This window comes from Myxocyprinus asiaticus, chromosome 48 (genome assembly GCF_019703515.2).
Source record: "Myxocyprinus asiaticus isolate MX2 ecotype Aquarium Trade chromosome 48, UBuf_Myxa_2, whole genome shotgun sequence".
NCBI classification, from domain to species: domain Eukaryota; kingdom Metazoa; phylum Chordata; class Actinopteri; order Cypriniformes; family Catostomidae; genus Myxocyprinus; species Myxocyprinus asiaticus.
The window spans coordinates 2792834-2814483 of record NC_059391.1 but is presented as its reverse complement, the minus strand read 5'-3'; the positions used below and the strand labels follow the sequence as shown (position 1 = coordinate 2814483).

General features: G+C 38.3%; 1 protein-coding gene across 2 annotated transcripts; it reads left to right on the top strand.

Moving 5' to 3' along the window:
* The first annotated feature begins 995 nt into the window (after positions 1 to 995).
* LOC127437234 (ATP-dependent Clp protease ATP-binding subunit clpX-like, mitochondrial) lies at positions 996 to 20114 on the top strand. Of its 2 annotated transcripts, XM_051692048.1 has the most exons (15): positions 996 to 1195; positions 1442 to 1510; positions 5548 to 5702; positions 5785 to 5905; positions 6085 to 6239; positions 6418 to 6577; positions 7107 to 7148; positions 7905 to 8081; positions 11777 to 11941; positions 13349 to 13437; positions 15897 to 16061; positions 16184 to 16486; positions 18135 to 18227; positions 18319 to 18425; positions 19382 to 20114. In XM_051692048.1, exons 2-15 carry the CDS (start codon positions 1456 to 1458, stop codon positions 19467 to 19469), a joined length of 1875 nt encoding a protein of 624 aa, XP_051548008.1. In that variant the 5' UTR covers positions 996 to 1195; positions 1442 to 1455; the 3' UTR covers positions 19470 to 20114. The 2 variants fall into 2 exon arrangements, with proteins under 2 accessions (XP_051548008.1, XP_051548009.1); XM_051692049.1 differs by lacking the exons at positions 18135 to 18227; positions 18319 to 18425.
* Positions 20115 to 21650: the final 1536 nt, after the last annotated feature.

Here is a 21650-nt window from a genome sequence, read left to right as displayed (position 1 = left end):
AAAATATAACAAACTAATTACAACAATAAATAATTTTAGTTTTGAGAGGGTGTTCAAAATGTTCACGTTTAATTTACTTGTAACACATGACTCCTCCGCCTTTCTAGGCGGCGCTGTTGATCTGTTTCCACAATAAGTGAACCGCTCCAGAAGAAACGCGTGCGCTCCGCCTCCATAGAAATAGAAATATGCGCGTGGAGCGGCAGTTGGCGTTCGCTGTATGTCTTGTAAAGGGCGGGGCCTATTGCCCGGATGTTCTAATTGTCAGTTACGATGTGTCCTAGCGTTCCAAACGGGATAAATCACCCCCTAAGTAATTTTGTAAGGTCGCGTAACAGATTTTCCAATAAAAAGTGATTTTCGAATTACCCTTATTTTTGAGCCCCACACCGTTTAGCCTTTCAAAACTCTCACAGTGGATGGTAAAGTCTTAGGAGGGAAAAGGGCATAGGGATGATCTTATTCTGAATGGAACGGACCCATGTCTATTACAGTTGGTCAATTTTGATACAAGTGGCACCCTTCTCTGTACAATTTTATTTTGTTTAATTGTACACTAGTATCTGTTTATTGTTTGCTTTTTGTTTTTACATTCGAATGAACATTTCTCTATGGATTGTTTGTTCTTTGAACTTTTCTCTTCGCTGCTCAGGACGGCCCAATCACATTCGTCTTAGATTACTAGATAATATTTATTTATTTATTTTTATTTATTTATTTTTTTGCGGAGGCGTATTCACATTTTCATGTCAGATACGAATCCTTAAAAACAATATATTTAAAAGATTATACTTTTTTAGTGTACTAATAAACAAAACAAAAAAAAGATCTGAAGAGGTTTGAATACGTCTTACTGGAGATTTCGGTTTTCTGAGCCATCATGCGCCTCCTGGAGGAAGTGTTTATATCTACATGTTGTGTTTTGTATCGTTTGCAGCCCAATGACTCCGCCCCTTTAGTGTCATGTGACACAAACAGCTCTATCTGCCCATGTACGTAACACACTGACCCATTTCATGACAGCAGAGGTTATATCACACTTATCAGCACTAACTTCATCTAACAGCATTTACAAAATCTATATACTCGGACATTAGCATGAAACATATAAATCATTTTATTCTGCTGAGATCCTAGTGTTTAAAGTGCTTATTGAAAGAGAACGATCTGTTGTACAGTCGGACACAGATTTCCAGTAAGTACATGACTGTTTCCTAATGAACTACACATGTTTATGACTGCACTGTGTTATTACTGCGAGTTATTGACAACGTGTGCGCGTAGTCAATAATTTGACTTTCATATGTTTAGAAAATAGAATACGTGTTGTGTAGGGTTAGGCCTGTCAGTAGGAAAGGCCACACATTTTCCCTTTTTATTTGTGGCATTGAATTAAGTATATTGAATGAATGAATGATTAATGTTCATTTTTTCCCATCAGATCTGGTTTTAAATATGTCCTGTGCATGCGGGCCTACAGCGAGAGTGATTATAAAGTCAGTTCATAAAGGTGAGTGAACCATAAAATACTAATAAATGATTCTATGAACTGATATGGCCGGCTGTGTCTTAAGAAAATACAATGATTTGTTCAATAGTAAAACCGTAGTAACCATGTGTGTTTTTTTTTTTTTTTTTTTTTTTTTTTGTGGCAGATACCATGGTTTAAAACTGCTACCATGGTTTATTACATTACTTTAAGCATAGTTTTCCAATATTATTACAATAATTTTTGCTATAGTAGTTTGCACTACATTTCACAGTAGTTATGCAACAAGTAATATCGTCTACAAAAACAGAATGACATGTTACTATATGTAACACTGGGTCTCAACAGCATGGGACAGACGTAATCATTGGCTGTGTTTCAAAACCAAATGAGCTGCCTACCTAGACAGCATTCTGGACAACATACCCAGATAGTAACATAACTTGGGCCAAATCTGGCTTACATGACTAGCAGTCGAGATTCGTAACATTCGTAACATGATTTCAAATGTTCAAATATCAGTGATGTGCTAGAACATGCGATTCATAGTATTTTTGGGCATTGTCACATTCGAATGTTTGATGCAAATGTTCAAATGTAACTGACACGCTCGAACGTTCGTTTCATAGAATATTTTTGGGCATTATCGCATTTAAACCTTAGACTCAAATGTTCAAATATCACTTTTCGATTCATAGAATTTTTGGGCAATAAAACATTTGAAAATTTGATTCATGGATTTTGGGGCATTCTTGTATTTGAACGCTTGATTCAAATTTCACCAATAAGGTAGAACGTTTGATTCGTAGGAATTTTGGGCACTATCACATTTGAACATTTTATTCACATGTTCAAATATCACTAACTACGTTTCGATCCAATGATTTTTTGCGAAAAAGGTTTTAGCGCATCACAATCAAGCTGACTGAAACACAAATTATCGCTAAAATTTCACAAGTGTTGACATAATATTTTTCTGTTTAACTCTAGCGCATAAACTCTATGTCAATACATCAAATGTTGCGAAAACATGTTTTGGAAACATTTTTTATCGAGAAAATTGGCATTAACGCAAAAACGTAGTGTCACATGACAATTTACCCCAATCATTAGCCTGTGTTAATCATGACAACAAGGTATAGAATCCTTGAAAGCCAATTTATTGTACGTGATTATGGATTGATCTGAAACATGACACTTCCGGGAGTGCCAACACAAATATCTCGTATCAAGACATGCACATCGACAAGTGCACGGAGAACAAAAGAATGGCCACTGTTTACAATTTAATCGCAGTAGACATCCGTTTATTTATTAAAGTTGCTTTTACACACCAGTCATGGAATTAGCCCACAATACAAAAAAAAAAAAACATAATTTCTGTGCACAAAGATGTTTTAAATTAAAAATAAATACACAATACTAGGAGAAAAGCTTCAGTGTGCTTTTTTGGAACACGAACATATAGCCCAATTCTATGAAATTATTGTTTAGTTTTTGAAAAAGTGCTGGCAAAATTCCCTATATTAAATTAAATAAGTTACCAAACGAAAAACGAATGAAATTAAAAATAAATAAATTACCAACCAATATATATATATATATATATATATATATATATATATATATATATATATATATATATATATATATATATATATATATAGACCTATATATATATGACCTATATATGCCTTTTCTTTACACAAACTTAAATTAGCCGTACCCTGTTCTGTAGACGAATAAAGTCGGCTGAATGACATTTTCTACACTTCAAGACTATAAACTATCAGAACTATTTGTCCAATGCTGAGTTCACTTTCAGAAAACGAGCTTTTGAATATTTTAAAACGTTTAAATATTTTAAATCTAACCCTCTATATCTCGGAGATTCTTCAGAAAATGTAAATTGCACTATGACGCTAAAATTAATTTTAGATGACAATCAAGTTCAGTTGGTCGTTAAAAGTTGTGGGACATAATGCAGTTGTGATGGCGATGCTTTAGATTAGATGACTGTTCAAAATAACCTATTGAATATCAGGAATGTATCATATGTACACCCTGATATTACACCACATCAGTGTTTCTATAACAGCTGTGCACACAGCATATACACATCGATGGATGGTCAATATATTAAGACCGAAAGTTTCCCCCACTACTTGGTGCAGGTTGCCAGCTTGAACAGGGCAATGACGATTCGCTTTCGGGTCGGAACCGGTGGCAACCTGCGATAGGCGCAACATCAGGACCAAAATTACAGTCCTATCAGAAGGGCAACAGCTCCCTTTTGAATGCAATTCCTCCTCTTCTGACTGCTTTTATTTGTGAAATTATAATGACAGTAAGCTGGTTAATTTCAATGAATTGTCTCAATACTCTCCCCATTTTACCAAAACGTCATAGGAAAAAACATTATGGACATCTGGGAGGCGAATTAGCGATAAACACACATTTCTGAATGGAAACGGCTTCAGGGCAGATTGATTTTGCAATAAACCAAAACTTATGTGACAAAGAGTTTTTTTTAGGCATGACGTCATCATGCACACCATTTTTATCGATAAAAGGCCATTTGAATGGAAACGGGCAGAAGACGGCAAATTTCGCACATTTTCTTTACGCATTTTCACTTTGTCGATAACAAAATAGCGCGAAAAGTGGATAGAAACTAGGCTACTGATGTGCTAGAACTTTGATTCTTTGGGCATTATCTTTGATTAATAGAATTTTGGGGCATAATTGCATTCAAACATTTGATTCAAATGTTCCAACATAACTGAAGCGCTTGAACTTTCAATTCGTAGAACTTTTGAGCATTATCGCATTTAAACATTCGATTCAAATGTTCAGAAATAACTGACATTTTACAATGTTCGAGTCATAGAATTTTGGGGCATAATTGCATTCAAATGTTCAAACATAACTGACACGCTTGAATGTTCATTCCTTAGAACATTTTGGGCATTATTGCTTTTAAAGGTGCTATATGTAAGATTGACAACAAGCGTTTGAAATGGGTACTGCAGTCCAAATTCCAAATATTGGAGAGTTTTCTGCCCCGCCCCAGACTCGAAGCTCATGCGGGTTGCTAGAATGCTGACACGCAAATTAGCCAACTCAGCATCCGCTTTAAAGGATTTCTGGGCTTTAAGCTGTCTCCATCTTCCAAAGGCATCTCCAGTATTTATCCTTGTTTTACTACGCCTCTGGTCATGGTGGTTTTTAGACGGATGGCGAGGCTTTTTAGGTCAGATGGAATCTGTTATCTCTGATCCAGTTCGTTTGCTGGCTTCAATGGCTGCAGCACGCAGTGTTGTTTGCTTGCAAACTTGTTCAAATCTGGCAACCCGGTGGTGGCGAAATACTATTGGTGAATGGGCAGTGGGCGGGATCACACAGGCCTAAACATAAACTGAAATTCCGGCCCGGAGTGGAAACTTCAAAGTAGAATATACTGGCTGTAGCATTGTTATCGGAGAAGCCAGTATTTCAACTTAGCATGTTTCCTAATTCTCTGATGACATATTATGGTCATTTTATGATTTAGTACAGTAAATATATTACATATAACACCTTTAAACCTGTTCAGATGTTCAAATATCACTTTTCGATTTGTAGAATTTTTGGGCATTAATGCATTCAAATGTTTGATTCAAATGTTCAAATATAACGGACACACTACAACATTCGATACATAGATTTTATGCATTATTGTATTCGAACACTTGATTCAAGTATCACGTACACGCTACGATGTTTGATTCTTAGAATTTATGAACATTATCGCATTCGAACATTTGTTTCAAATGTTTACATCACATGTTTATTAAGAGTGTCTGATAATTGGTTTGGTGTAGTTTTATGACGTTTGACCACAACAGTAGACGTTGCATCACTAACATAAAAGTACCATAGTATTGTACCAGATGGTCATATCATGGTACTGCAGGATTCCTATTTTCATGTACCTTGGTGTACCTGGTAAACTATTTAAAAGGCGATACTATCTTGCGTGCTTTTTTTCTGTATGTTTTCTCTTTTTTATTTGATAGGTTTTTCTTGTTCTCGGGTTCAGCTCTTTGCTCACAGTAGACCAGTGTGTCATGAAGTTCATCTGCCTCCAGTCATACACGTGAAATCGTTTTCACAGACAGCAGTGTGTTTTGCCTCTAAAGACAACACGCCCAGAGATGGCGATGGAGGAAAGGTATGTTTGAATGTTTAGTTATTTGTGGGAATGTTTGTTTGGCATATCAAATATTATAGTTGTTGATGGTGCGTTTTTGCAGAAGAGTGTAAGTGATGTCGGTGGAAAGTGGGCGTCTGGCACGGGAGGTTCAGGTAAAGGTGGCAGTCAGCTGAGATGCCCCAAATGTGGCGACCCCTGCACACACGTGGAGACTTTTGTATGTAAGTGTCATTGAATTACCCATTTCACAGACCAATATCTGATGTTAATATTAGTGGTCGACCAATATGGATCTTGCAGGATATACAGGCTTGCAGATATATATGTTAGGATGTAATAACTGGTTTGATCTTGTTTTATCATTGACTGATTGAGTATCTTGTATTTTTTTTCACCACAGCCTCCACACGCTTTGTGAAATGTGAAAAGTGCCATCACTTCTTTGTGGTTCTGTCTGAGACGGACTCTAAAAAGGGTTTGAATAAGGAGGCAGAAACCGTCTCGGAGCACGCTAAAATCGCTTTTGCTCAAAAACTCCCTCCACCTCCTAAAAAGGTACGATCATCACGCCATACAGTTCATTTTACGTTAAGTTAATCTTTTTGTAATTAAATATTTGTCATTTCAACTTTTAGAATCATAAACAACTCAAAGCCAATCCATTTTGTTATTGGAATTTGAGGAATGCAGTAAACAGCTGTTTAAGGGGCTTGTGTTGTCTGAACGTCTTTAGATTTATGCCTACCTCGACAAATATGTTGTCGGCCAGTCGTATGCCAAGAAAGTGTTGGCAGTAGCCGTGTATAATCATTATAAGAGGATCTACAACAACCTCCCAGTGGCAGGCCGACAGCAAGTGGAAGCTGAGAAACAGAGTTCACTCACTCCAAGAGGTTAGTAAAGTCTTCTAGTTACCATCTGCCAACAAAATGACACCAAATTCCCACCCTGATCTCCAGTTCTTTTCAGTACGGTTTTGTAAAGCGTTCCGTTCCATTGTTGGTAATGATGCTCCAAAATAAAAAAAATAATTGGCCAATATATATATATATATATATATATATATATTATTTAGGAAATAAAGTGTTTTAATGTTTTCCTCAAATGTACATCAAATTGGATTTAAAAGGTCATAGATTTATATTCTTCAAAAGTCTCAAAGCATATCACCAAATATGTCAAAACCATGTCAGCCATACCTACTCTTCAGCCCACTGCCCTGCTAGTGGTATTTGGGTTTGTATAGTTTGGCATTTGTCCAGTAGTGTAGTACTGTATATCTATAGTGTTCTAAGAAACTTAAGGTGGCTCCAGCATAAGTTCTGTGAACTTCCCCCTACATTTACTGTTACACAAATAATTTTGTGTTGGTTGATGCTGTAGTCATGGTACAGTAAGATAACTGTCCATCTCTCTCTATAGAACTAGAGATCAGAAGACGTGAAGATGAATACAGGTTTACAAGTAAGTCATGGGTCTTTGTTACTACTTTAAATGGCCTAGCAGAGGTAACACCTTAGATATTCCAGTGGTTATCTTCCAGGTGGCCTGCTTTTTTTCTTTTTCTCTCATGCAAATTCCAAATTTTACACACAACGACTCTACTTTTATGTGCAAGCATGTTAAGCATCCGTGTGTATATCGGTTTGGCACATTGCTGACCTCCTAAAGTTGTATAAAATGTCACATTGACCTAGTTATCATCTCAGCTTCACAGTGGGTCTCTCTGCATTTGGTTTTAATGTTTAGTGTGGACTCAGGCCAGCAGGGGGACCCATGGTCTGGATTGTGCAGGACAGGGTTTGGAAACTAGGGCTGATGATGAAATTATGGTGTGCTGAACAGTGAAAACTTAGTTGGCACTTTTCACAGACAGGGAACAAACTGGTGTCCCATGGCTTTTTTTAAAAAGCAATAAAGGCACAAGTCCCATGTTCTTTGGAGTGAGAATGTTTTGGTATAACGTTATATAGCATAAATTGGAAATGAGCTAGGTTTCAAGACAACACAGATAGTAAATGTCTGTTGACTACATTTGTCAAGCTTAACAATGTGACCCTTTCAGACTACATTGTTTCTGGAGAAAAGAAGCTTGAGGCAGCAGAATTCCTGTGGAATCATGTGTCTTTTTCATGCTTGCATAAAGAATCCGGATAATGTTAAATAAATAAGCCGTGCACTAGTGGAATTGAGATGTGAAGTGTTTCGGTTGTTTAACAGAGCTGCTTCAGATCGCTGGGATCAGTCCCCATGGCAACGCTCTGGGTGCATCTGTCCAGCAACAGACCAATCAGCAAGCTCCTCAGGAGAAAAGGGGCGGGGAAGTGCTTGACTCCACCCATATTGATATTAAATTGGAGAAGAGCAACATTGTGCTGCTGGGACCTACTGGATCAGGTGACTACAGCTTTTACACTGAATTAAATTTTTGAAAATGATTATATTATATACACCGATCAGCCATAACATTAAAACCACCTGCCTAATATTATGTAGGTCCCCATCGTGTCGCCAAAACAGCGCCAACCCGCATCTCAGAAAAGCATTCAGAGATGATATTCTTTTCACCACAATTGTACAGAGCGGTTATCCGAGTTATCGTAGACCAGGTGTCAGGAACCTATGGCTCGTGAGCCACAAGTGGCTCTTTGTTAAAAATCAAGTGGCTCACCGGGTATCTCACCATTCACCAACACATGATCGTTTAAAACCTCCTAGAGATAATTTTCCAACAGAAAGTGTGGGTGCGATTGCAAAGCTTGATGTCAATGACACTGTTTTGATTTCCTTCCGAATTTGTCATACACCCTACTCCTGGTGAACAAGGTATGAAATTAACACCTGCCAAATGCTGATTTTTCATGCACAGTGGTGGGTAATTTTGCTGATGTACCAGTGTGACGAGGAGGAGAGCGGGGCCGGGCCGTGAGTCCGCAGCTGCGTGTGTCTCTCACTCTCTCCTGAACTGCCGCATCCAGCTCGGCCTTATCCCTCTCCTCGGCTGATTAGCCCGATTCGGGGCCGGTCGTGCAGAGTCACGGCCCGGCCCTGCCTTCCTCCTCGTTTCAACCTGCCATGTGGAAGGCGACCTGTAAGATTTCACAGAGTGATATATTGTATGACAAGAAATTAGACACAAAGATGCGCGTTTGACGAAACGTGATTATATTTTGAAGAACAGACGAAAGAAAAGCCGCCGATATGCATCTGATTTGATTTGTGTGTGCAGTGAGCTCCGCTGTTCATGAGCGCAATGAAAGCGCTTGTCCTAGACACGCACATGCATAGAGTTCTGGGCCTGGTCTCCCAATAACTATTGATCTTAGCTGTTAAGAGCATTTTCTACGAGCAATTTTTATGAAAGTTTGTTATTTTTTTATGTGTGCCCAGGGTGTGAAACTAGCACCCACCACCCACCAAATGCGACAAGGCTCATTCCAGTTCGCGAGCTCCTCGTCCAAATGCAGGTATTTCATGCGCGAGTAAATTTGCTCATCTACCCACAACAGGCGGACGACCTGTCTCAGAGTGACACATGACAAGAAATGCTGTTAGTCACAAATACACGCTTGAAGAAACACACTTTATCATATTTTTAAGAACAGACAAAAGAAAAGCTGTCAATGCTTGTGTCTGATTCGCTGTTTGTTAAGAGGCGTGCAGCGTGAGCCTGTCTCGTGGAACAGGTGCATGTAAAGAGTTATTACTCTTGTGTTTTTCCCTCTTTTATTCATCTGAAAACTGTTTGCAAGAATAATGTCATCTATGAGAATGCTGCAAATGATCTCTGTGAGTTTAGTTCACTTTAGTTTTTTCATTGTGAACACAACTCTGTTTTATATATTATATATCTTTGTAAATCATAAATAATACAAGACACGTTCACCTTGAACCTAAAATTGAGTTCTATTTTATTTTCTTTAGGCAGCATTAACTGTATTACCAAAACGCAATACAAACACATTCGATAAGAACACATTTAGCATTATTTTGGGAGCACAAGGGAATTTATTAGGCTTTATTATTATGATTATTATTATCATTACATTTATAATTGTCTTTAGTTCTTAATCTGTAGGCTATTAGTAATTTTCCACCTGTTGTCATTGACGGATGCTTGCATGATGGCAAATGGGGCCATTGACGGTAAATGTTTGGATTTGGGTAGGTGGTTAAATATAAGATTTTTTGATCACTTTATTATTTTAATTACTTTTTCAATTCGTTTTAAAGTACAATTTGAATTTAGAAATGTATTTTGTTTGTTTTTCGTGTTTCAATAAATGAATAAAATGTTTAAAGCAAAATCATTCACCGACCCTCAGCAGGGGGGTTGACGATGTAATCAGATATTGCAATATTTTTTAAGGCAATTATCTTTCAAATATTTGTTTACATATCGCCCAGCCCAAAAGGGAAGTGAACTTTTTCATGAACAATTGTAAAGTGAAGTCATTTTATGGAGACCCGCACAAACACGTGTACTCAATTCCATATTGCAACATTTTACCTATTAATTGTTGCATATTTGTTTGTTTTTGTGTTTTTGAGTAGTCTATGGGCAATGTAAACATTTTATTTTATTGAAAAACTTTGTTTTTTGAAAATAGTAAATTATTAGTTTGTGCTATGGCTCTTTTGGTTGATGCATTTTTTCGAAGATTTAAAAATTGGCTCCTTAGTGAAAAAAGGTTCCCGACCCCTGCCATAGACATGGTCAGTTCAAACCAGTCTGGTCATTCTCTGTTGACCTCTCTCATCAACAAGGCATTTCCATGCACAGAACTGCCACTCACTGGATGTTTTTTGTTTTTGGCACCATTCTGAGTAAATTCTAGAGACTGTTGTGTGTGAAAATCCCAGGAGATCAGCAGTTACAGAAATAGAGAGCTTCAGTTAATGTTCACATCAACCATCAGAATGGGGAAAAAATTTTATCTCAATGACTTGGACCATGGCATGATTGTTGGTGCCAGATGGGCTGTTTTGAGTATTTCTGTAACTGCTGATCTCCTGGGAAACAAAAAACATCCAGTGAGTGGCAGTTCTGTGGATGGAAATGCCTTGTTGATGAGAGAGGTCATCAGAGAATGGCCAGACTGGTTCAAACTGACAAAGTCTACGGTAACTCAGATAACCGCTCTGTACAATTGTGGTGAGAAGAATATCATCTCAGAATGCTATTCTGAGATGTGCCACCAAAACAGCGCCAACCCACGAGGGGGACCTACATAATATTAGGCAGGTGGTTTTAATGTTGTGGCTGATCAGTGTGTGTGTGTGTGTGTGTGTGTGTGTGTGTGTGTGTGTGTGTGTGTGTATATATATATATTCAAATAATGTTTTATGTTGTCCAGTTTTGATGTTTGATAATTTGATGTACACTGTAAATCCTAATGTTGTCATTACTTGAGATATCAAGACGTCTTAATTAAACACTCATTGAAATGTCAAGTTTTGGGCTCATAACTCAAATATCTAAGTTACTTGAACTTATTCTTCCTAAAAATCCATAGACTTCAGATTTTAAGTGTTAATAACTCAAACTGTTGAGTACAAAATTGAGGCTATGTGGAATACCCACAATGACTTCCGTTTAAAATATTTCATTATGTTTCCTTGGTCAAAGAGAACATATGGGGGCATTTAAATAGTTGGTATTAAGAATTCAAAGAGGTTTTAGCTATTTTGTAGTATTATTTATGTTGTTTTGTTGCAGATGATACCTTTAGGCTGATCTGTGTCCGCTTTGGTCTCATTGTGCGTGTTTATTTAATGATTGATCCAGAATCAGATATAATCTTCATTATTAAAGCTGTTATTGTATGACCTACATTTTTTCCCATTCAGTTAAAATTATTAAGTAGAAACAACAACATTTAAATAGCAAATATGAGTTAAATCTTCTTGCATCTAGTTACCTTAACTTAAATAATTAAGTTCATTCTACATGAACACCAAGTTAAGTGAACATAGTTACACAAGTTTTGGAGATGAGTTTACTAAATCAATTCAATAGAGTCAATGTATTTTCAGTGTATATTGAATTTGTTTTTCTTAATACTGATGTTTATGGTGTTTAATCATAATAGGTAAAACCCTGTTGGCACAGACTCTGGCTAAATGTTTGGATGTGCCCTTCGCTATCTGCGATTGTACCACCCTGACCCAGGCTGGTTATGTGGGCGAGGACATTGAATCTGTTATTGCCAAACTTCTGCAGGACGCCAATTACTCAGTGGATAAAGCCCAGCAAGGTCAGACTCACAGACTTAACTCCCGCTTGTTAACATTTTCCCATGGTCCAGTCATATTTAATTTTATTATTGTGCATTGGTGAATATGTCATAAATGTCTGACAGTATTTTAAAACAAGTAATACTTACAAAATTAACTGCAATAAGTAGGGCTGTCGATTTAACATATTAATTTGGCGTGATTGATTATATGAAAAACAACATGTTCAAAAATGAACCATGCCTCCTGACCTATGTAAAGCTTGAAATACATGTAACTTTGTGTATTTTTGAGGTTCATCAGCAGGGGGCAGTCAGCGTGCCTCAACCAACCTCACAAGTGGCAACAGAAATAGAGCCGCTCAAACAGGATGCATTCTTGACAGCTGGATGACGCACAACAGAATGCAGAGATCTCGAGACAATTAAAAATAGCACTGACACAAAGCAAGATTGGGCTCATTTCACTCTTTTCAGTCAGGTTATCAATCAGCCAATAAGAATCACTCTGGTTATTGGCTAGCCATGCCCTAGCAACCATTTAGAGCACCCTTGGAACCAGCCCTATTGACTTCCAATAATAATGGCTGAGAGGGATCTCTTCGGATCAGAATGTTCTAGAGACATGAGAGTTGGCTTGTTTTACTTGGGTGAGCAATCAGTCTTCTGGTATGCACTTGAAAACTACTTAGCCACACCCTAGCATCCATTTAGAGCAACCTAGCAACCAAATTCCATTGACTTCCATTCAAAAATGTTATGGTGCAGAGATATGGGCTTTGCAATACGGTTGCTAAGGTAAGCACATGTGGTTGCTTGGCAGTTGCCAGGGTGATACTAAGAAGGCTGCTTGCTGTCCTGAGTCATACTCATGAAGTCTCAATGACATTCTGATCCAGAGATAACCATCTAAGCGATTTTGAATGGAAGTCAATGGGGTTTGGTTGCTAGGGTGCTCTTAATGGCTAGGGCGTGGCTAAGTAGTTTCCATGATGATACTTGAAGACTGATTGCTCACCCAAGTAAAACAATCAGCCTTCAAGTATCATCATCTAACAAGTTGCTTGGCATTGCTATCATGATTTAGCACTTTGCTAGGCAGTGATAGCAATTAATTCGATTAATAAACCAGCATATCATGTAATTAATTTAATCGATTGACAGCCCTAGCAATGTTTTTATAGTAAAGCAAGTGCCTTACTGCACACTGCACACTATGTAAAACAATGCCGTCCACTTAACTTCTTCATTCAATAACTGATGTCACTGTCTTTCATTATGAGGAACAAATTTAAAATGCCTCCATGCTTGACCCTTGTGTATTTCAGTGTTATACTGAAGCTTTTTGATTCCTCTTTCTTTGTAAAATGAAGGTTTTTATATTTTTAAAAATGAACGCTTTCTAGTCTTATTGCCATTGTTTTGCAGGGATAGTATTCTTGGATGAGGTGGATAAGATCGGCAGTGTGCCTGGCATTCATCAGCTCCGAGATGTCGGGGGTGAAGGAGTTCAGCAGGTGTGTGATTATATCAAACACATCATATCTCTCTCAATACACCGCATCATAACTGAACTACTAACCCACTTAACTACTTTACACTGCTGTAAAACATCATACAATCAATGTCTGAATGTTGACTAGTGCAGAAATAAATGAACATTAGGATATATATATATATATATATATATATATATATATATATATATATATATACTGTATATATTAGGCTGTCAATCAGTTAACATTTTTTATTGTATTAATAACGTGATATGCTGATTAATTAATTAATAACATAAAGTATATCAATATTTGCTGAGAAATACCCCAAATAAAGAAAATTATAAATATAAGAATTTAAATATATATTTTATTTTGGTTGCACTTTGGTTTTATCACATTTCACTGGTTTTCAGCATATCATGCCATAAATGCGTTGTTTTTAGGATGCTAAAAAACTGTGCACAACAGTCCTAAAAGCATCTTGAGACCACTGCATTATTTTGTGCTCTGCTCAGCTGTCTTTAACTGCTAAATAACATCATGTGTGAAAGGATCCCTGCTTGTTTTGTACTGCGTGCTCTCTGTAAGTTTGGTTCATTGAAGCGTGTTGCCTGTACAGCTGTGGGTGAGCCGACTGCCCCCTCCTGACGGTGACTGGCAAAAACATGAAGGTGGTACTTCAAGCTTAAAGAAATACACCAAACTATATTAGAATATCACATCTTTTAGCACTGTGGACTTTTAGAAAGGAAAGTCTTGTTAAATCATTTTTCACACTGTCACTATTAACTTGCGGACAAGGTAGCAAACGTGACTCTAGGAGGATGCGCTGGTGGAGGAAGCGTGAAGACCCTGGCTGGGTTGGCTCCCTTTGACACTGTGGGCCGCATGGTCCCTGGGGTTGTGTGGGCCCTATCTTGGTCAGGAACGGATCGCCATGCGGGCGGGTGGGACTGTAGGGTGGTCTCCTCGATCCCGGATGCCTGAAGGTCTCGCCTGGTGTCATTTCCTCTTGCTAACATCCTCAAATAAACCAGGGGGGGGCTTGAGGCGGCTCACGCTGGTCCCCCACAGCCACTTGAGGATGTGCTGTGTAACAACATCATCCACCTAAACCACGGAGGGCACAGGGGACCTCCAGATTAGTAGGGGGGGGTACCTTCGGGACCCTGTTTAATTCTGTCGAGAATGAGTTGGAGGTGTGATATGTCCACAGGGTGTGAACCAGGATTTGTACAGGCGCTGTGGGGTCATCAGCAGTGGTAAGATAACCTTGTGCCCGAATGATTAGACTCAGCAATATTGCTGGGCTCCAGACTGCGACTACATATTTTTCCTAACAGTTCGATTCAACTTTGCAAGAGGTCGCACTGGTGCGACTACAAAGTTGGCTGACTTTCTGATTGTGCGCTGTTGTGTTTTGTTGCATATGAGAAATATCAAACCGCAAACATTCCAAACGCGAAAGGAAACAGCTTTACCCGGATCTGTCAGCGCGGCTCAAGTTTCAATGGACAGATCAGCGCAGTGCACATGCATTTACACGTGGACCGGTCTCGAGCTCTTAGCCGTGCAGATCATCATTAACAGAGCTGCTAGAAGCGCGGGCTGAGTCGCGGATTCAGCATGATTATTTGTTTAAAACCTCAATGAAAACCCATAATGTGTCGATGATTAAACTAGTATTAATTGGCCCCAACATTCGAAACAACATTGAAAAGGAATAAAGGAGAAATCTGCACCATGAGCAGACCGAAATTGTAAGGCTTTCAATTCACACATCACAGATATTAAACAATATTTACCATTAACTTATATCAATATATCGGGTAGTGAGGGAATACAATTTAATTTCTGGATGTGTTTTTCTTGGGAAAAATGCTATAATTTGTTTTATGGTTACTGCTAATCATGGTTTTACTTTGGTATATTATCTTATTGCAAATGCCACAGTTAAAACTATGGATACAATGGAACTTCTGTGTAAAACATTTTCTGATGCCCTCTGATTGTAGAAAAAGGCTTCGTTTGTCTTCAGATGACTGCATTTTAATCATCAAGATCCTGATAAAAAGAAACCGTGAAAGAAAACGTATTCCCACTGTCAGAGTATTTTAATAAGGTGCCCCCCCCCCGGTGCGACCAACTCAGGTGCTGGTGCGACCATCTATAGAATTTGGTGGCACTGGTGCTATTGCTCTTAAATGTTAGTCTGGAGCCCTTTATTGTGTATATCGTGAAGAGGAGAGGGCCGAGCACTGAACCTTGCGGTACACCGGTAGTTAGCTCATGCGACATAGATACCCCTCTCCTCAAAGATACCCTTGAAGGATCAACCTGTTAGGTAGGACTTATACCAGTTAAGGACAGTGCCTGTGATGCTCAGTGCAGAGAGGATAAAATGTAGAGTCTGGTAATTTACTGTGTCAAAAGCAACATTTAGGTTGTTCATAGTTATTTGCGTATCTGCACAGGGTTTGCTGAAACTCCTTGAGGGAACTATCGTTAATGTTCCAGAGAAGAACAGCAGGAAGTTGAGAGGAGAGACTGTGCAGGTGGACACAACCAACATCCTGTTTGTGGCATCAGGCGCCTTCAACGGGCTGGACAGGATTATCAGCCGCAGGAAAAATGAGAAGGTAATTCAATGAGCAGGTCCTGTTTAAAGATTATTTTTATAATAGTATATAAATATATACAGGTTTTTCACCATTTGTCCTGATTTATTTATCAGTATATTGCATTCTCCTGTACTCTACAGTATCTTGGTTTTGGTACACCCTCTAACCTGGGCAAAGGACGTCGAGCTGCAGCAGCTGCAGATCTGGCCAACAGCTCAGGGAATGAGTTGGACGCTATGGCAGAGATTGAGGAGAAGGACCGGCTCCTGAGGAACGTTGAGGCACGAGACCTCATTGAGTTTGGCATGATCCCGGAGTTTGTGGGCCGTCTGCCTGTGGTGGTGCCACTGCACAGTCTGGACGAGCAGATGCTGGTGCAGATTCTTACAGAGCCTCGTAATGCTGTGGTCCCCCAGTATCAGGCCCTCTTCAGTATGGATAAAGTATGTACATATACAGTACGCTTACCAACCAATATCATGGGCATCTATACCCAAAGGTGGCATCACACTTACATGTTAAGTTTCAGTATTTTAAACTCATTATGTGTGTTTGTTAAGACAAGCATCACTATTACTGTTGCTCATAATTTGGGTCAGTGGTTTGCGTTCGACCCCATGAAATACAAATTGCAGTATATGACTTTAAGTCTGCTAATTTTGTGCTGGACATGACAGAAATCATAACTTTCAGGTCAGTCAGATTAATTCTGTAACTTCTCTCATGGAAATGTTTTTGATTCATTTCAAAGACTTGCTCACAATAGTCATTTGTTCGGGAATGGAACTACACTGGTCGTGCCGTGTTTTGCACTGTAGATTCATATTCGTTCGGGAATCAGACTACACTGGCCGCATTGTGTGTTTCAAGCTGTAGATTCAAAAGAACCAGCTCATAAGAGTCATTCATTTGGGAATCAGACTACACTCGTTGTGCTGTGTGTTCCACTCTGTAGATTTAAAAGATCCAGCTCATTAAAGTCATTTATTTGGGAACTGGACTATACTGGTTTCGCTGTTTGTTTTGTGCTGTACCTTCAAAAGATCTGACTCATTAGAGTCATTCATTCAGGAATAGGGCTAGACTTGTTGCTGTTTGTTTCACACTGTAAATTCAAAAGAATTCGCTCATAAAGAGTCATTCGTTTGGGAATTGGACTACACTAGTCGCATTGTGTGTTTCATGCTGTAGATTAAAAAGAATTATCTCATAAGGGTCAATTGTTCTGGAATTGGACTACAGTGGATGCTCTGTGTGTTTCACACTGTAGATTCAGAAGAAGGGCAGCAGGAAACACTGTCACAATATTTTAGCACAGAGGCCTGGGTAGCTCAGCAAGTAAAGATGCTGACTACCAACCTTGGAGTCGTTAGTTCAAATCCAGGGTGTGCTGAGTGACTCCAGCCAGGCTTCCTAAGCAACCAGTTGGCCCGGTGCTAGGGTGGGTAGAGTCACACTGGTAACTTTCCTCATGGTCACTATATGGTGGCTCTCGCTATTGGTGGTGTCGCGTGGTGAGTTGTGCATGGATGTTGCGTTGAATAGAGTGAGAATAGTCTCTGTGGTAACACACTCAGCAAGCCACGTCATAAGATGCGTGGCTGACTGTCTCAGAAGCAGAGGCAACTGGGATTTGTCCTCCACCACCTGGATTGAGGCAAGTTACAGCACCACCATGAGGAAATAATTGGGAATTGGGCATGCCAAATTGTGTAAAAAAAAAGAAAAAGAAAAAAAGACCTGTTTAAGACCAGGTCTTAACTGTTGAAAATCAAACAGTTCTGGTATTAAAATAAATAAATAAAATGAAACAGGTTCTGAATAAGAATCGGTTCTCTGCTCCCAAACCTATTCATACATACTGTGTAAAACTTAAGGAGGGGCTTTTTTGACTTTCCCAGAAAGCAACCACCTAGCAACACCCTAAAAATCATCCAGAACACCCTAGCAATGTTCAAAAACATTCCGAAAATCAAACTGTATAGCATTGTATAAGCAAAGTAGCATTGTGGTTGCAAGTTTTGTATGGGCAAACAGCGCTCACAAGTGTAAAAATCGTATTTATCTTCTGGTCCTGTGGCTTTGTTTCAGTGTGAGTTGAATGTAACTCCAGATGCTTTGAGGGCAATCGCTCGTCTGGCACTGGAACGGAAAACAGGTGCCAGAGGCCTTCGCTCCATCATGGTAAATAGCTGGAATCATAACTTGATGCTATTCATGACCATATGATGTAATGTAAGTTGTTCTCTGATGTGTGTAACGTCTGTTCCTCCAGGAGAAGCTCCTGCTCGAGCCCATGTTTGAGGTGCCTCACTCGGATATCATGGCTGTTGAACTGACTAAAGAGGTGGTCCAGGGCAAGTGTGAACCACGTTACATTAGGTACTGTTATTCAGCATTTATAAACCTGAAGCGACAGAAAGAAAACTTTAAGCTAATTTACAAGTCGGCAACATTAGCTATTACGGGGAAGTGCAAAATTATTGTGAGGAAATGCAGAACTTATTGCGAGGAACACAAACTATTGCAAGCAAACGCAAGCTATTGCAGGGAAGCGCAAAACTATTGCGAGCGAATGCAAAGAAATTTGTGAGCGAACGAAAAAATTATTGGGAGGAAACGCAAAACTTATTGGGAGAAAACACATAATTTATTGCGAGGAAACAAAAATTTGTTGTGAGGAAACTCAAACTAATGCAAGGGAACACAAAACTACTGCTGTTGCGGAAATGCAAACAATTGCAAGCAAATGCAAACTATTGCAAGGGAATGCAAAACTTATCGCATGGTAACGTGAAACTATTGCGGTGGAATGCAGTACTTATTGCAAGCTAACGCAAACCCTTGTGAGCGAACGCAAACTATTGCGAGCAAACGCAGCTATTGCGAGGAAAAGCAAAACTTGTTGCAAGGGAATGTAAAACATTGCGAGGGAACATATAACTATTGTGAGCGAATGCGAAACTACTTCATAAAGTAAATTCCCTTGCTCTCTTCTAAGGGGCTCTATTTAGTGACCATGTTTGTCTCATGTGCCGTATTAAGTTGTTATTCATTGGAAATCTTCCTCGCCTCTGCAGCTTTCTAATATCCTTCTCCATTCCACATATTATAACTGCCACGCAGCATACCAGAACCTGTGATGTGATGTTTTGGCGCACCAATTTTAAAAATCTGAACATAGGCACAAAATAAATTTTACAGCTTCAGCTGTAAATTGCAACTTAAATTTCAAAAGTACTATTGCCATGTGATAAACATTATAGTATTTATGACAAGCATTTCACTGCTATCCCAAAAGAGTCTGTGTAAAAATAAAGTCTGATTTTGTGTTTCAGAGCTCCTCCAAAAGAAACTGAGGAAGAGTTTGACTCTGGCATTGAGGATGAGAACTGGCCCAGACACGCCGATGCTGCTAACAACTGAATGTGAAGCTGTCCATTTAAGATCATGTTATTATTACTCCAGACAGCAAACTTCTGAATCACCATAAAGTCCTTCTAGCTGGACCTGAGCAGAGAACATTGTTTTCCATAGACTTTTACAAACATATAAATGACAGCACAACAAACAACAGTTTTATCCATTAATCACCATTTGGTATGGTGTATTAAATAACACAATGAGAAAAGACATGAAAAAGTATTGTTTAAAAAACAGTTACACTAACATAGTGAAGCTCCTTCGAACTGTCAATCTATGTGGATTGTTAACATTTCTATCTGTCTAAAGAAAATTACTTTTAAAGACTTTAGTGGGTGATTTCTGTCAATGTTTGTGGGACATTAGAAGGGAAGCGTACTGATCATGTGAATCTGAATTTGAGTATTTCTGGTGCATAATACACCTCTGACATGTGCTGTTTCAGCAGGATACCACATACCAGACTGATATCGCAGGTGTGGATTTTCTTAAGGCTTTTTTTTTTTTAACCATGATGTGAATATCTAAAACACAAACCTCAGTGAACAGTGTGAAACAGATCTAGTTTGTATGATTTACCATTTGGGACAATCTGTAACTTAAAAACTGAACAAATACAATGGGATAATAAAGGAAAGCACAACGTTTCTACACAGTCTGATAGTCATATATATATATATATATATATATATATATATATATATATATATATATATATATATATATATATATATATATATATATATATATATACACACACACACACACACTGGCGGCCAAAAGTTTGGAATAATGTACAGATTTTGCTCTTATGGAAAGAAATTGGTACTTTTATTCACCAAATTGGAATTCAACTGATCACAATGTATAGTCAGGATGTTAATAACGTGAAAAATTACTATTACAATTTGAAAAAAAAATTCAGAACTTCTTAAACTACTTCAAAGAGTTCTCATCAAAAAATCAGGTGACATTTCACCCCATGCTTCCTGTAGCACTTGTCATAGATGTGACTGTCTTGTCACGCACCTTACAGTCTAGCTGATCCTACAAAACCTCCATGGGGTTAAGATCCATAACACTCTTTTCCAATTATCTGTTGTCCAATGTCTGTGTTTCTTTGCCCACTCTAACCTTTTCTTTTTGTTTTTCTGTTTCAAAAGTGGCTTTTTCTTTGCAATTCGTCCCATAAGGCCTGCACCTCTGAGTCTTCTCTTTACTGTTGTACATGAAACTGGTGTTGAGCGGGTAGAATTCAATGAAGCTGTCAGCTGAGGACATGTGAGGCATCTATTTCTCAAACTAGAGACTCTGATGTACTTATCCTCTTGTTTAGTTGTACATCTAGCCTTCCACATCTCTTTCTGTCCTTGTTAGAGCCAGTTGTCCTTTGTCTTTGAAGACTGTAGTGTACACCTTTGTATGAAATCTTCAGTCTTTTGGCAATTTCAAGCATTGTATAGCCTTCATTCCTCAAAACAATGACTGACTGATGAGTTTCTAGAGAAAGCTGTTTCTTTTTTGCCATTTTTGACCTAAAGACATGCCAGTCTATTGCATACTGTGGCAACTCAAAAACAAACACAAAGACAATGTTAAGCTTCATTTAACGAACCAAATAGCTTTCAGCAGTGTTTTATATAATGGCAAGTGATTTTCTAGTACCAGATTAGCAATTTAGCATGATTACTCAAGGATAAGATGTTGGAGTGATGGCTGCTGTCTAGATTTGATCAAAAATTACTTTTTTCAAATAGTGATGGTGCTGTTTTTTACATCAGTAATGTCCTGACTATACATTGTGATCAGTTGAATGCCACTTTGGTGAATTAAAGTACCAATTTCCTTCTGAAACAGCAAAATCTGTACATTATTCCAAACTTTTGGCCGCCTGTGTGTGTGTGTGTGTGTGTGTGTGTGTGTGTGTGTGTGTGTGTGTGTGTATATATATATATATATATATATATATATATATATATATATATATATATATATATATATATATATATATATATATATAGTTGAAGTCAGAAGTTTACATACACCTTAGCCAAATAATAAAGCAGTGATTAAAACAATTAAACTCAATTTTTCACAATTCCTGACATTTAATCGTAGAAAACATTCCCTATCTTAGGTCAGTTAGGATCACTACTTTATTTTAAGAATGTGAAATGTCAGAAT

Coding starts and splice junctions, on each gene's coding strand:
- LOC127437234 (XM_051692048.1), top strand. CDS start 1,456: ATGTCCTGTGCATGCGGGCCTACAGCGAGAGTGATTATAAAGTCAGTT. Junction 7,149..7,904: donor AGATGAATACAGGTTTACAA/GTAAGTCATGGG, acceptor GTTGTTTAACAG/AGCTGCTTCAGATCGCTGGG. Junction 13,438..15,896: donor GGGGTGAAGGAGTTCAGCAG/GTGTGTGATTAT, acceptor GTATCTGCACAG/GGTTTGCTGAAACTCCTTGA.